This window comes from Clupea harengus, chromosome 23, assembly GCF_900700415.2.
Source record: "Clupea harengus chromosome 23, Ch_v2.0.2, whole genome shotgun sequence".
In the NCBI taxonomy this organism is placed as follows: domain Eukaryota; kingdom Metazoa; phylum Chordata; class Actinopteri; order Clupeiformes; family Clupeidae; genus Clupea; species Clupea harengus.
In genome coordinates, this window is record NC_045174.1 from 16,522,823 (window position 1) to 16,540,202 (window position 17,380).

The 17,380-nt window shown below is 45.4% G+C and overlaps 1 protein-coding gene across 1 annotated transcript in view; it reads left to right on the top strand.

Moving 5' to 3' along the window:
* The window catches only part of camk2g1 (calcium/calmodulin-dependent protein kinase (CaM kinase) II gamma 1), an 82,548-nt gene extending 70,510 nt beyond the window's left edge, over window positions 1-12,038 (top strand). Inside the window, exons 18-21 of the mRNA XM_031560870.2 lie at window positions 7,472-7,547; window positions 7,704-7,798; window positions 8,061-8,314; window positions 8,600-12,038. Of these exons, the coding sequence (XP_031416730.1) occupies window positions 7,472-7,547; window positions 7,704-7,798; window positions 8,061-8,293 (404 nt within the window). The 3' untranslated portion in view covers window positions 8,294-8,314; window positions 8,600-12,038. The remainder of the gene's footprint in view (window positions 1-7,471; window positions 7,548-7,703; window positions 7,799-8,060; window positions 8,315-8,599) is intronic.
* Window positions 12,039-17,380: the final 5,342 nt, after the last annotated feature.

Below are 17,380 nucleotides of genomic sequence, written 5' to 3' on the forward strand. Positions count from 1 at the left end.
GAGACTGGACTCTGACCATGAACATGTCCAGCCAGTCACTACTAATCTGATTGGTGACACTGATGTATAGAGCCAGAGGATATGCATTCTGTGTTCAGTACACACTGCGGTGCCATAGCAACAGAGAGAGAGAGAGAGAGTAAATGATGGACAGAGAGAGGGGGGAGGACAGAGGAAGGGAGGAAGGCAGAGAGAAAGAGAGGAAGAGAGAAGTGAGGTGTTATTTCTCATTTAACCCCTGTTCCAAATACCATTGTGTCCTTGTCTCCATCTGTTTTGAGCAGAGGTGTTTTGTGTCTCATAGTCGTTGTGAGCTTTGTGATGTGTTAAGGCTGTTCCTCATGTGTGTTTAAAGTCCTGGTGCACCAGGCTGAGAGTGTATACGTGTGCTGTATGCATCTGTCTGCATGTTTAAACAAAAGGACCCAAATAGGTACCTCAGGGGGAGAGTACTTGACAACAATCCTCCTCCATTAAGGGATTATCCCAGAGGTTTTCTGTTAAATAGTTCTACCCGTTAAAAGGTTCCAGAACCCATGTTAAACAGTTTCACCATTAAAGGGTTCCAAAACCAGCCCTAAACTGCATCACAATTTAAAGGTTATAGGAGCAATATCAAATAGTTCTGCTACTACAAGAACCACACTTTGTCCCAGACATTGCCATTGCCCATGTATTCCTCTAGAAGTTGCAGTCGTGGTAAGGCAGTGCTGCAGGTGTGCATTGTAGTGCCAGAAGACATAGTTGGGCTGTTTATTGGGTTTGTTTGTTTGTTTGTTTGTTTACTCTTTGGTTCTCCTGCTGTGTTTGTTTGTGTGTGTGTGTGTGTGTGTGTGTGTGTGTGTGTGTGTGTGCCTGTGTGTGTGTGTTTGCGGCCCACCAGCGGAGAGCATTCAGGGCGCCAGTAACGACAGCGCTGTGATGAGTGCCAGTGAGGACATACCTGCCCTGCTGGGATCCCCGCAGAGTTCCCCTGCCAGTAAGTGTTTCAGCAAACACCCCATACCCCCTTCATCCTACTCCCCCCCCCCCAAAAAAGACCTCCCTGTACCCCAAAACATCCGCTTCACTTTCAGGTAACCCCCCCCAAAAGACCTCCCTGTACCCCAAAACATCTGCTTCACTTCAGGTAACCCCCCCCCAAACTCCTCCCTGTACCCTAAAACATCCGCTTCACTTCAGGTTATCCCCCATAAAGTGTGCATTAAACACACATGCCAATCTAACTGCTTCTACTTCACCAACCGCTCCCCCAAAACTGCGACTTCTCGGGGTGGCACCACCAATCAGTGTGCAGTGTACCATGGGTCTGGGTGGCACCACCAATCAGTGTGCAGTGTACCATGAGTCTGGGTGGCCCCACCAATCAGTGTGCAGTGTATGGGCTTCCACACCCCCACCCCACAACTCTTACCTGTACCCACAAATCTGACCCCTCCACTTTGGGCTATTCAATTCAATTCAAATCAATTCAATTCAATTCAATTCAATTCAATTTTATATAGCACCAAAACAATAACATTGTCTCAAGGTGCTTTACAGAGCCCAGGGCCTGAACCCCCTTAGAGCAAGCACAATGGCGACAGGGGCAAGAAAAAAAAAACCTCTAAAAAAAACTCAGCTTCGTCATCTACCACCCCCACATCCCCTGCATTTGTGTCATTCATGTTGACCCACCACGTCATTTTCCTACTTCTTTTTTGTAGAACATTCTAGAAGATTATCTCCTATTCCCTTCCCCCCTCTGAGTCCGTCAGTGCTAAAGACTGAGGGAGATTTCAGCGGGTCTTTGGCCAACTTTCTTTGACACACTTTTTGTAGACCACCTGTTGTGACCCTTCCTAGATCCTCCCTTTCCTGTTGTGAGCCTTCCTGGATCCTCCCCTTCCTTTCTGGTTCCCTCTTCCTGGAACCCTCTTCACATGACCTCTTCCCTACATGTTTCTCGCAGTTTCTGTAGTTCCTGATTTCCTGGAATGGAATTTGTCTTTCAGTGGGGATGGCTTCCTAACCCTAATCAAACTGAACAGGAAGAGATCTGCCCATCCTGTAAACACACCACAAAGCTTCTTTCCCCTTGGGCACACCACGTTCAATCACTTCTATTCCCTGCTTGAGTGTGTGTTCTCTCCTGTGGAAAACTTAAAGCGTATTTCCTGTGCCTCGAGGAATTCCAACATCCAGTCAGCCTCACTTTGTGAGGGGAAACGACCAACTTCCAAAATCTTCCTACTAATAACCACTATGATTGAAAAGCAAAGACAGCAAGGCAATGAAAGCATTCATAATGATGAATATTCTAGTTTTTAAATTTTTTATGCAGCCTTTTGAATATGTAGTACTTAAAACGTTGGTATGGCAGGGATATCAACTTTCAGAGTTGTCCTTTACGGAGTCAGAGTTGTACATAACGTTGGGTTCCTAGTAAGATACACATTTCCCTGGGTGAAAACATATATAAAGCATCAACAGTGTGACTGCTAGTGCTTCAAGAGTGTTTTTGCATGAGAGACACACTATGTTGTCAACAGAAATGCTTGAGTGCTTTTAAGTCTACAAACAGTTATAACTGAGATCGTGGTGCATGACCTAGTTCTACGATAAGTGTCTGAGCCAATCAGTCAGCTCAGCAGTGATCCCACCACTCCCCTTTGATCCCATAACCTTCCATACCTGTCAATCAAACCAGTCTGTTTTCCATAGCTGACACTTTCTAGCACGCTAACTTCCTGCTTGCTAACACGCTAACTTCCTGATAGTTCTTCAGGCTTTTTCTCCCTGATCTTGTGCTAGATGGGCTGCAGTAGTACTCAGTCAGCCTTACTCACACAGTATGAGTATGAGCCTAGAGAAAACAGAAGAAGCATTTGAAAGTTACCACGCTGCTAATCTTTGTGTTAGACGAGCACAATCCCCCTACCCCCCTTGCTCATTTTTTATCATTCATTTACTAAAAACACACTCCTTTATTTCTCACTGGCATGCATGGCATTAATCTTCTGCGTGCTTATTTCCATCACTGTCATCTTCCTCATCTCACTTCATCCTCGTCCTCCTCCTCACCACCCTGTCCGCCTCAGCCGGCCCGGTGCATGACCTAAACCGCATGGCGTGGAACAGCACAGGCCACACCTCCTGCCCCGAGATGGAGTGTGCTCAGGCCCAGGGGGGGCAAGGGGGTGGGGCCACCACAGCAGGGGGTGGAGTCTCGCCCAAGAGTAAGTGGAGAGGCACTGAGGGATGTGAACGTGAACGTGAACACACACACTTACACACACACACACACACCTACACACACACACACACACACACACACACACACACACACACACACACACACACACACACACACACACACACACACCTACACACACACACACACACACACACACACACACCCACACCCACCTATGATATTAAACCTATGCATATGTTAATGAACAAGTGTGCAGACCAGAAAAGGAAAGACAAATGTGTACAAACAGAAAAGCACAAGCTGTTCTGTTCGGCGCAATATGGCTCAGACACATGCACATTGAATGCGTGTAGACATGCGCACACACACACGCACACACGCATGCACACACGCACGCACGCACGCACGCACGCACGCACGCACGCATGTTTATCCCACTTGAGGCTCGCGACAGACGGGTGGATAATAGAGGATGATTGGGCCCTGAGCCAGACGGACAGGAGCTGAAGGAGCTTATGCGCGCGCGCACACACACACACACACACACACACACACACACACTCATGCCTACTCTTACTCTCACACACACACACGTAAATTTGACATACACACAGCAAAACATGAGTGTAAAAGCACAAGCTGTTCTGTTCAGCGCAATATGACTCGGACACATGCACATTCAGAATGCGTGTGCACACACACACACACGCACACACACACACACACACACACACACACACACACACACACACACACACCTAATAGCCTGGCAGTCTCCAGTCCACAGTGAAGCATCAAAACAACACTCAGTGGCTCCTTTCTCAACCCGTCACGCTGGTCTGAGAGGACGCGTCGACCCGAGAAGAGCGTTATGACACGACGCACACACACACACACACACACACACACACACACACACACACACATCTAATAGCCTAGCAGTCTCCAGTCCACAGTAAAGCATCATAACAACACTCAGTGGCTCCTTTCTTAACCCGTCTCGCTGGTCCGAAAGGGCACGTTGACTCGAGAAGAGCGGCCGCCATCTTGGCGTTTCACCTCCACTGCCTGAAGTGTTTATCCCACTTGAGGCTCGCGACAGACGGGTGGATGATGGAGGATGATTGGGCCCTGAGCCAGACGGACAAGAGCTGAAAGAGCACACGCACGCACACACACACACACACACACACACACACACACACACACACACACACACACACACTCTCTCTCACATAAACATGCAACTCGCTCACACACACACACACACACTCTCTCTCACATAAACATGCAACTCACTCACACACAAGCAAGGTGACACTCATGCCGACAAGACACACACACTCACACGTACTTGCACACATTCTCCCACTCTCTCCATCCGTCTGGCTCTGTCTGTCTGTCTGCCTGCATGCCATCACAATTCATGAAAACAGCACATGTGCTCAGAATGGCATATGTACATGATATACATATGCAGACATACACAGAGACATGTAAACATACTGTGTACTACCTTTAGAGGGGGCGTTGGTTTATTTAAATGTTTATTGAATTTTTGGCACATCTGAGCACTGTCTCTGGTCTGTCAGGATGTTGTCTAGACAGTCACCGTATTCAATCTTTACCTAAATAACACGGAAAATGTCACAGTTGTAATGTGGTTTTAGTAAATCTACGTATGTGTTGCAATGTGGTTTTAGTAAATCTATTTCTGTGTTTGTCTCGGCTGTCGAGACAAGTATCCGGAGTCAAACAAGCTTTGCTTCAGCGTCTCAGACGGTCAGTCCAAAAAGGGTTGGAGGAGTTGTAAAGAGTACTGTAGGAGAACCCCAGTCTTAAAGCGGACCTATTATGCTAAAGGTTCAATGTTCGCAATTTTATTTCTGGGGTGTACTAGAAAAGATTTAGGTTTTAGGTTTATGATTTCATTTATAAGCTGATGTGCAGTGGAAGCCAATGAATTTGTGAGCAGATGAGGACGAGGATGAGGATGAGGAGGAAGAGAGGGTTTTTGTGAAGCGATGGCTTCTACAGCTGCACGGAGGTGTGTGTGGACTGCCTCCATCACAGCTGTCTTCCCTGTTTGTTTTTTCACCGAGTGAACGTCGATCTAGAGTGGAAAATGGAAGGGTCAGGAATTAGAGCCAGCGTCGCACCGACACAAAGTGTCTTTGGCTACCTTCACACTGCAAGCCTTAGTGCTCAATTTGGATGTATTAATTTTAATATTAATTAATATTATTCATTTTAATTATGGCTTTTTGTGGAGCGATGGCTTCTACAGCTGCACGGAGGTGTGTGTGGACTTCATCCATCACAGCTGTCTTCCATGTTGTTTTTCCCCGAGTGACTAACACAGAGATAGCACATAATTGTGACTAACGTCGATCAAGAGTAGACGTAAAAATCGCATGAATTCCGATACGACTGTTCCGACTGGGGTCACATTGCAAACAATCCGACCGGTATCTGATGTTGCACCAAATCAGAATGGGAAAGATCGGATTCCACTGCAGAGTTCAGACTGCAGAGCTCCGCTGCAGTGACACAGTACTGTGTCTTACAGTCAGACCAGACTTGGGCCAGCCTCGCTACACAAGCACTGTGTCTTACAGTCAGACCCGACAGGCTCGCTACACAAGCACTGTGTCTTACAGTCAGACCCGACAGGCTCGCTACACAAGCACTGTGTCTTACAGTCAGACCCGACAGGCTCGCTACACAAGCACTGTGTCTTACAGTCAGACCAGACAGGCTCGCTATACAAGCACGGTGTCTTACAGTCAGACCAGACTTGGGCCAGGCTCGCTACACAAGCACGAGTATTGCTGCATTGAGCAGGATGGTAGGCACAGCAGTGAAGCTGCTCAGTGGTAGTCATATTGATGGGTTTGAATTGTGACCTCCAGATAACAGCGGCTGGTCTGCCTTCGCTGTTGTTTCTTTAATTGTGGAGCTAGAGAGCTCAATTGTGCTACTTTGTTAGTCATCTTTCCAGTGCAGTGACAGTAACACTGACATTACATATATTTTTAAGTCAGATTTGTTTACAGTCGTACCCAAGTATTGTATCGGACAGTTACCCACCTTGCTCTAATTTGACCATTTGATCTGGACCATACCCTATCTAGAAGCCTCTATAAGAGCTTTGCTGCAGAGAGCAGCATTGGGCCGATAGCGATAGTGGTTGAGGAGGTAGAGGAGTCGTTTATCAATCGGAAGGTCACCAAGTGTCTAAGTGTCCTTGAGCAAGACACTGAACCCCCCCCCCAACCGCTCCCGATGTGCAGGTAGGCACCTTAGATAGTAGCCTCTGCCATCTGGTGTATGAATGGGTAGATGTCACCTTAGATAGTAGCCTCTGCCATCTGGTGTATGAATGGGTAGATGTCTGAGGCATTCATCTGTAAAGCGCTTTGAGTGGTCTATGAGTAGAAAAGCTCTAAATAAAGGCAGTCCATTTACCATTCACCTGACAGTGCTGCCTGCCGCGTCATGAAATGACAGAGTGGGACTCTGCTTCTCTGGCACGACTCAGCTCAGCTGCTTATAATGTGGCCCTATGTGGCAGCATGACTCAGCTCAGCTGCTTATAATGTGGCCCTATGTGGCAGCATGACTCAGCAAATAGATAAATGGAAATGTCATTGCTGAGGACAATATCACTGCGCCATGAGGACCCCTTAACAAAATATCAATGCGGAAATGCAATTTGATCCCAGGCTTTTATGAAGTACGCCGGTGGGTGTAAATATAGCCCAGTGAATGAACTGTGAAAAGATCGACAGAATGCTGAAATGATTGAAATAAATATCTGGGTTGTGATTGTTCTTCGAGATAGAGAGGGCTGAGTTGAAGGGAGCTGAGATGATGGTGTAGTATCTCTGAGTTTGTGAGGTTTTTTTTTTCGTACTGATGAAATGATGGTTTAACTGCATCTATTGTTTACTCAGGACCTTCACATTGTTCTAAAGTGCTAAAACTTCACATTCATCCTGGTTACAGGGTTTATGGAGGTGAAATATTATTGCAGCTTTTACTGACACACTAAAGTGGTGATGTGTGTGTGTGTGTGTGTGTGTGTGTTTTGTTTTTGTGGTTCTTCCAAGACCTGTATTTTGATCCACTCTTTTTTTTTTTCTCTCTTTTTTTGTCTGTCCATCTGCTTGTCTTTTTCACTCCTTGCTCACCCTTTCCTCATCCCTCTCTTTCTCTCTCCACCCTTTTTTCATCCCTCTCTTCCTCTCTCCACCCATCTTGTCTGGTGTGTAGCTCGCAAGCAGGAGATTATCAAGATCACAGAGCAGCTGATAGAAGCTATGAACAATGGGGACTTTGAGGCTTACACGTGAGTATAGCCAACTGTGCACTACAAAACTATAAATCCCAGCATGCAATAGTTTGCTGAGTTCCACTCAGGTAGACTTACTCATCCTAGTCTGGGTTTTACTTTTGATTGACTTGATTTAAAATATTTAATTGACAGTGCATGTCTGTGTTTCAGGAGAATCTGTGACCCTGGGTTGACCTCCTTTGAGCCGGAGGCCCTTGGGAATCTGGTGGAGGGAATGGACTTCCACAAGTTCTACTTTGAGAACTGTGAGTACATCCCCTGTCATTGTTCATCACAGATCTGCATGTGTTTAGCATAATAAACTTAATTGTCAGGTAATACAGATCTGTCCAAAGTATAATTAGTCAGTTATTTAATATCTCAGTGTCTGATAAATGGTGTTGATTATGATGATATTGAACATGAAAAAACCTATGTAACAAATATATTCTGCATTGTATACAATGTTGATTGCATGTAAACGTGTGTGTGTGTGTGTGTGTGTGTGTGTGTGTTTCTGTCCCGCAGTGCTGAGCAAGAACAATAAACCGGTGCACACCACTATCCTGAACCCACACGTGCACCTGATTGGCGAGGACGCGGCGTGCATCGCCTACATCCGCCTGACGCAGTACATGGACGGGCAGGGCCGCCCGCGCTCATGCCAGTCCGAGGAGACGCGCGTCTGGCACCGCCGCGACGCCAAGTGGCTCAACGTGCACTTCCACTGCTCTGGAGCGCCCGCCGCGCCGCTACAGTGAGCTACGCGCGGGGAAACATGGGTAAGGACACGCACACACAGACACACAGACACACACACACACACACACACACACACACACACACACGCACACACACACACACACACACACACACACACACACACACACACACACACACACGCAGACACTGCTCCAGAGCGGTCCGCACATTGCTACAGTGAGGATGTATGCACTCAGAAAAGCAGGTCATGCAGCAGAGCTACACAACACTAATGCTAGATCAACACACACACACACACACACACACACACACTAAATCCTTCCCTCTCTGTCTCCTCTCTCCAGCTCACCTGGATTGTCCAGGCTGTTGACGAGTCTTCTTTTGTGGCCGAACGGGGCACGCTGCGGCCGGCTGTCCAAGAGAAGGGGGGGGGGGGTTTGGGGGGTAGGGGTTGGGTTTGGGGGGGGCAGCGGCACCACCGGATCTCCTCTTCCTTCCCGCCTCCCCAAGAAGTTTCCAGAAACACCTGACCAACATCCAGTCAAACTGTCCACCACCTTGAGCAGCCCCCTTTGTCTGCGCTGCGGCTAGGCCCCGGGGACGGTGCATGCATCTCACGCCCACTAGGGGGCGATGTCTTGTTATTACTTTTACTCCCCACTTACCCCAGCCAGTGGAACCATCTTACTTTTTAATGCCGTCATAAAAACTAAAAAAAAAAAATGATAAAAAGATGTTCAGAAAGGTGTTTGTAAGTTAAAAACAATGTTTGAGTTCAGTATACATATATAAATATTGTACATTTTACTAGATGTAAGACAAGCTACAGAAAGTCAGTAAGGGTGTGGTGAGAAAAGAGCAGAGTTTTGCGTGGTTACGGAACCAGGGTTCACTTTGATGGGGGGGAAAAAATTCATTTCACAAAATGGAAAACAGGAGTTGGCACCGCTGTTTAATGTGCGCTTGTTAAGGAACCACTGGACTCCTAAAGTTTTCCGATTTGGAGAAACAAATTTTCTGAGCGGATCTAGAAAGTTGAGAGATATATGAAGTGAAGGCGGTCTGAAGCAGATTTTGTGTTTTTCCTTTTATTCCCGTTTTTTTCTTTTCTTTTCTTTGTTTTTAGGACTTACTAAAAGTACATACTTAATATCAAAACAGAAAAAAAAAATCAGAAAAGCACCAAAGTATAGTCTGTAGGATTTCAGTGTGCATTTTTGTTTGTGGCGTGTCTGAGTGAGTGTGTATGTTTTGTGTGTGAGTGTGCGCACGTGTAGATTTTATTTTTTATTATTGTTTATCAGTTTTATGTCCCGAGTCAGATAACACTCTGAGTCCAGACACACACTCCGTCGCTGTCATTGTGGATCTCTTGATTTCAGTTGTCTGACTCTTGCTGTTATCGAAGTGTGTATTTGTGTTTGAGCGAGTTGAATTGATGAAACTATTTTAAAGCATTCTTTTTTCTCTTAATTTCTTTTCTAAGTTAAGCTCTATAAACGTGTATAGTTATATATTTAAATGAGATTACATGGATAAAAAAAAAGAGAGAAGTGTGTTTTAGCATCAAAGGGAGTTTGTGACCGGATTATGCATGTGCTGACTTTGAGGTGTGGAAGTATATGTGAGTGTGTGTGTGTGTGTGTGTGTGTGTGTGCGCTTGCTTACTTATGTGCTTATTGTATGTTATGCATACATACCAGTGATGCACAAGTGTACATAATCGGTATATAGTTCACCTGTTTTTGCACCACCTCCTGCTATTGTGCTGGTTTGCCCTTTCGTCCTTCCATGCTGTATGTAAACACACTCGCTCGCTCTCTCTCACACACACACACACACACACACACACACACACACGTGAGTCATCCTCTTAAAGGATTTCACTGAACACTACTGCTGCCATCTCCAGAATATCTCCTACAGCCATCTTTATCAATGCTGCAGGACACACACACACACACACACACACACACCACACACCTGCCTCTTTGACCGCCTGAGGTCTAAGCCTTCAGCTTTTTCCCCTCAGACACATTTTAATGCAACCTGTCCTGTTAAAACACACACAAAAACACAAACACACAAACAGAGTGGTCGTAAGCATAGCACACACACTGTTAAATGGCTGTTTAAATGTTGGTTTTGTGTTTTCACATCCTTGGTCAGGGTTATGTCTGTACTGTACGTGTGTATGTGAGTATATGAACCACCATGTAGCTCTGTATGTGTGTGTGTGTGTGTGTATACATGTTAAACTCTTTTCAACCGGAACCTTCCATCTGACACTCATGACCGAGATGACAAAACATGCTTGAGAGAGGCAGTGTAACGTTACAACAGCTCGGTAACCATGGGCAACAGGCGGTATAAGTAATCGATGTCTAGAAACTAAGAGGGGTTGCCCTCGCACTTCAGGCTGGTGTTAAGCTCTCGTTAAAGAGCAGCACTTCTTGTCTTTTAACCCCACCTGCATTTTAAAACATGTCCGTGTAGTGTCCGTTCAGTCCAGAGACGCAGTTTATGTAGTCGTTTTTTGTGTGTGTGTGTGTTTGTGTGTGAGTGGGAATGTATGTATGTGTGTGTGTGTGTGTGCGCTGTTGGGAACATTTCTCTTTACATATCAGCACTATACCACCTCTTCATGGCCCCGACCCTGTTGTTGAAGGTCATTTCTTTTGTTGCAGTCTGTTTTAAAAAAATTGTGTGCTTTCTTCTGTGGTTTTTCATTTCGAAATTGTAGTTGTTTTTTTGTTTTTCTTTATCGCTCTGGTTTTTTCTTTCTTTAATTGTTCTTGCGCTGTGGGGACTTGCGCTGCCTTGCTTGGCCACGTTAGAGTAGCGCATTGGCAAACAAACAATCCTACACTTCAATCACAGGGTCCTTCTTCCTGAGCTGTGAGTGGCCAGGAAAGGTCAGATCAGCTACACAACACAGGAAGAACAAGACAGGCATCCTACATAGAGTTAAGCAGATTTGGCCCATAGGCTGGTCTCAAGCTGATCCACATTTGGAAAGGCATTGGTGTTGGATTTGGTGAAGGGAGGGGATAAGAGAGAAGAATCTAGGAGACACTAATTTGGGTTAGATTTCCCTAATTGATAAACTTTTACATTTTTCTCTATCTCTCTAAAGCAATGAAGCTTTAGGAGGTGACCAGTTTGGCCCATTCTGAGACTTATATTGACGCAAGAAAAAGAAGGGTGTTGGGAGGTGATTTATCTTACAAAAAAAAGAAAAAAACAACAACTGAAGAAAACATGAAATATGCAGTGCCGCCAAACGGAAAGAAATATGCATGTCTACTTTCTTGCTAAAAATTGATCTCCAATGTCAGTGTTTACGCAATATTTTAGAAAAAACTCAGAAGATGAGGGATAATAAAATAATAAAATAATATCTCTTCTAGTTGCATCTCTGGTATGAGTCCACTCCGGTTGGAGACACTGATAGATGAGTTATCACATTTTAAGAATATTAAAAATAAGAAAAAAAATATTGCCTTAGCTTGGTATGCGCCCCTCCAGTTTAGTGACTATATTGCATTGTAATGGTTATACTATCGGGCTACGTATATACTCGGAGTTTCAAAATGGATGCTGGATTTTTTTGTTCCTTTTCAGATATTTTTTTTGCATGATCATTACATTTAATAAAAACCATGACTTGACAACTATCAAGTGTTTGTCTGAATGTTAGTTGGTCTTCATAATAATAGCTTTGTTATTACTGACACTTGACCTTAAAAAAAAAGTATTTAATAAAAATGAACATTTCAGCAATTGTTTCCTGGTTTCTGGTCTTTGCAAATACAGAAGATACAGTTTTTATTGTTAAAAAGTGTGTATATGAAGGTAAAGTTCAGCAGACCTACCACCGCGCCCTAGAATATATGGTCTTTTACTGACGCAATTTTTGAAAGCTAGTTCTTTAATATTTTCTGTGCATTCTCTTCATTGTGGGTCTATCAGACATTTTATTGCAATTATTGCACATTAAAGTCTCTGGGAACATTTAAACAAATGCAGTAAAGGCCTTGAACAGTCAACAGTTCCTCAGCTATACTATCAGTAATGTTCTAGGAGCACCTTGCGTTTTGCAAATGGCATCTATGAGCATATTTCTGTACTATCTTGCTTGCCGTAGGTATAACTACAACCCCGGGGGGTTCTGTCTTATAGTTTGTAGAGGGATTTTTAAGCATGACAAAACCCCCTCACCCCCCTCCAATCATTAAAGTGGTTCTATTTTTACATTATAGATAATTAACTGTGCATTCATTAACTATGCATACATTAACTGTGCATGCATACATTAACCTACATAGATGTGTACATAATCAGGTACATTTTCCTTCTGCTAGAGTTGAGTCTCTCTTAACACATACACACAATTTCCTGACAAGGAACTGCCTAAATAGCAACACACACTTCTGTAGTTAAGTGGAGGGACTGAACCCCGTCACACGCCTTGGCGGTGGAGCTCTGCTGTGGGGGGGGGGGGGGTCTCTGTGGCACACCCCAGTGTCGGTGCTTCCCATGCAGGGCAGCTGAGAGGCCGAATTCCCATTCTACAGGCTCATGTTCGCTGATTACTGAAGATAACCAGCTGGTCAGTTTCCTTCCATCTGATAACCAGAGCTGGAGGAAGACAGATAATCCTGGCTGTTCACAACACACACACACACACACACACACACACACACACACACACACACACACACACACACACACACACACACACACACACACACACACACACACACACACACACACACACACTCAAGCTCACTCTCTCGCACGCACACATACATACACACACACCACCGCTCCATCTTTCTCTCTGATCTGAAATCAAGAGACATCGGTCAGTCAGCCAACTGCCATTTTGTGCCTTTTATTCTTACAGACATGAACAAACAAGACGAGTACAGCGTGGGAAATCCATTTACTGTGTTGATGGGCAGATGCCCAATCTCTCGCTCTGTCTCACTCACACAAACAACACACACAAATACACACTCGATAACACACACGTACATACAGACTCTCATTCAGACACACCATACACACACGCACACATACACAAGCTCTCATTTGGTTGTTTGGTTTAGTCTCAGGATAATTAGCCGTATGAGATAGCGCAGTCCTAAGACATGAGTCACTAATGGTGTTCTCATGTCCTTGTTCCTTTTTTTTAAGTTCCTCTTGAGCACATGTCCAGTAAGCACATGAAAAACTCATCCAATCACTCTCTCCTGAAGTCCACTGGGAAGAGGTGGGGCCTCCTGGACCTCCTGCTTCCTTCCTGTTCCAACCAGCTTGTAAACAAACAACAACGTTCCAATCTGAGGCGACAGGCATTGTGACATCATAATGGAGATGTTCTGGAACCTTTTTGCCCTCTATTTCCTATTTGCCTCGCACAGAGATGGTGTGTGACATCAGCCACATAAGAAAATTGGCTAATAGATAATTTAAAGGTCACCTGAGGGTGTTTTACCTCAAAGTATAAAATTGAAAGCCTGGCCAGGGACTAGGGTGATATTTTCATAGGCAGTAGAATATTTTGACGTATGTCACCGATTCCAGAGCCTAGGAAGAGGATAGGGTCACTCACATTCTCACTCACTCACGCACACACCTTTTCTGTCTGTCCTATGGCTGCGCTCGGTTTGGAATCACCTGCTTGGTGTTTAAACGGAGACGCGGAAACTGGAAGGGAAAAATGAATGGAGGCAGATGTTGCCAGTGACGAAAGCTACCTGATATCCTCGAGGACTCCAGATAAACGGACTGCATCGCCGATTGGAGAAGATATTGGAATAAGCCCTACTCATCTCCCGGGGTTAGGAATACCGTCGGGATAGGGAAACCAGCTGAATTAACACTTTTGAAGAGGTGAGATCGATCCTTTTCCTCACTCTTTTTGATGCTGGTTGCAGTTCTGAGAGAAGCATTATCTCGCTACTGTTCGGATTGATTCGTATGGATATACCTTTTTGTTTGGACATCCAGATTGCGTCGGAGTTTTGTTGGATTTTTTCCCGTGTTTTGGATGTCGGACTAGAGCGCAAAACTGCTCGAGGTTTTTGTTGTTTGGACGGTGATACAGACTCTATGGCCTACGGGCTCTTTATTGTTTCTCACTACCTTCTTTTCACTGTAAATATAAGCACTATAAAATAAATATTCAAGTCACGTTATTTTCTGTCATGCGTGTTTTAATGAACCTTGATTTATTTTGTTGACAATATCTGAGCGCCTAGCCCAGATTTGTTACAGTGGTGGCCAGTACGGGGATTAAAACACGCATTTTTTGTTGATAGATATAACGCTTTCTGTATTAATAGCTTATCTCACTTGTCATATCCTCTTTATCTCTTTTTTCACTATGGAGACAGAGGAGCTTGTCGATATCAGTTCAGAGCCGACAGGTGCGTCGGCTGGTGATAGCGAGAAAGATAGCATAAGCAGACCAATACCTCCCCAAAGTAGCCAGATGCTGCACCCTAACGTTACCTGTAGGAAGCGAGTTGAAAAGCTCGCTCACTCCCTTGGGGCAATGTATATTAGTAGAGATGAGGGTAGGGTTGCAAACTCTAACATACAAGGAGGGGGTGGTAGCAATGGTGATGAGGAGGAGGATGAAGAGGAAGAAGAGGACGTAGATGATGATAAAGGAGAGGAGACGGAAGAGGAAAGTGAAGAAGAGGAAGTTGTTTTTCATATACCTTCCAAACACACGTCTGTTTATCAAGCAGAAATAAATGAGCTTAAAGGAAATCTAAAGGAAACTAACACTCGTTTAAAAGCTCTTGAAAAGCAAGTGTTGGATTCAAACTCAAGCACGTTTATCAGAGAGTCCTCGAGTCCTTTTCGGGTGCATGCGTGTTCAGCTCTTTGGACTTGCGCTCTGGATACTGGCAAGTCGCTATGGACAAGGCCAGTATTGAACAAACAGCCTTTATCACGCCATTTGGCCTCTTCCAATTCCTCTCCATGCCTTTTGGCCTGAAGAATTCTGGGGCCACATTCCAGAGACTTATGGAGAATGTCTTGGCTGAACTGAAGGGTGTTTGTTGTTTTGTTTACATAGATGACATCATTGTGTATTCAAAATCTGAATCAGCTCACCTGGAAGACCTGAGAAAGGTGTTTCAAAAGCTCCATCATGCCTCGCTGACACTTAACCTGAAGAAATGTCATTTCTTTAAAACCTCTCTGACGTTCTTAGGTCATCAGGTGTCCAGCCAAGGCATTTCAACTGATCCAGAAAAGCTCAAGGCCATCAAGGAATACCCTCGACCTCAGAACATCAAAGAGCTCCAGCGGTTCCTCGGACTTGCTGGATGGTATCACAAGTTCATCAAGAACTTCGCCGATCTGGCAGCCTCTTTGAACAACCTCAAGAAGAAGGATGTTGCGTGGAAATGGACAGAAGACTGTGAGAAGAGCTGGGAAAGGCTCAAAGAGGCTCTACAGTCCCCTCCAGTCCTGACTCATCCAGACCTTTCAAAGCCCTTCAAGGTCTCTACTGACGCCAGTGATGTCGGGCTCGGCGCAGTACTGACACAGGAAGACGCCGATGGAGAGCACGTGATTGCCTTTGCATCTCGTCTGTTGAATGGGGCTGAACGAAACTACTCCGTCTCTGAAAAGGAGTGTTTAGCTGTGGTCTGGGCCGTCGAAAAATGGCAACATTTCCTTGAGGGAATAGAGTTTGAAGTGGTGACAGACCATGCAGCACTGTCCTGGGTGTTCAACACCCCGAAGACCTCTTCTCGCCTCGTCCGCTGGACCCTGAGACTTCAGCCCTTCACCTTCACAGTCCGGTACAGGAAGGGGACATTGAATGTGGTTCCAGATGCCCTGTCACGGATCCCGGAGTCTATTCCTGATCCTGCACAGACCCGATCAAGCATTGCTGTATGCAGTAGCACAGCCAAAGTAACCGCTGACCTTCCAAGTTCTCTGGCCGAACTTGCTGCTGCCCAGGCCAGAGATAGTTACGTAAAGGAAGTCAGAGAAAGTCTGTCACCTCCTGATTCTTTTCCTCCAAACAGAATTTCCTTCCTTGACCTACAGGGGCTGCTCTACAGAAGAGTACCAATTGCCCGGGAAGGATATAAATACCAGCTTGTTGTCCCAAAGGAACTGCATCTCCCATTCTTGCAGTATTACCATGATAACCCACTAGGTGGACACTTTGGGCGCATGAAGACCCTCCTTCACATCCTGGAGGTTGCCTGGTGGCCAGATATCCGAAAAGACACCTGGACCCACATCAAAGAGTGCACTGTCTGCCAGCAACATAAACCCTCTAACACTAAACCCAGTGGCCTGCTGCAGTCAACCCAAGTGTCTGAAGTTGGAGAGATGGTGGGCATTGACCTCATGGGCCCCTTCCCTCGCAGCCGAAAAGGTAATTTTTACCTGGTCGTCCTTGTGGATTATTACTCCAAATGGACTGAGTTGTTCCCTGTGCGTAATAGCCGAACACCTAAACTGGTGAGGATTCTCACAGAGGAGATATTCACCAGGTGGGGGACGCCAAAATACCTCCTCTCTGACAGGGGAAGCCAGTTCACTAGTCACCTACTCAAAGCAGTGTGCAAGTCATGGGGAGTAGTAAATAAATTCACCACAAGTTACCATCCACAGACGAATATAACCGAAAGAGTCAACCGCACACTCAAGAGGATGATTGCGTCATATGTTGCAGACAAGCACAACAACTGGGACAGATGGGTACACGAGTTTCGGTTTGCCATCAACTCCTCCTGGCAAGAGTCCACTGGTTTTGCTCCAGCCCTCCTGCATCTGGGACGTGCTCTGAAAGGCCCTCTTGACCAACTCTTGCCAAAAGCACCTTCACCAACCTCATCCACACACTCTCTTCTGGAAAGACAGCTGGAACTGAAAAAGGAAGTGTCAGAAAATGTTAAAAAGGCCCAAGAAAAACAAGCAAAATACTACAACTTAAAGAGGAGACACGTTGAATTCTCAGAGGGGAATATGGTGTGGGTCAAAGCCCATCCATTATCCGATGCCTCAAAAGGATTCACTGCCAAACTGGCGCCAAAGTGGACTGGTCCATGTACTGTGCAGAAGAAGTTGGGACC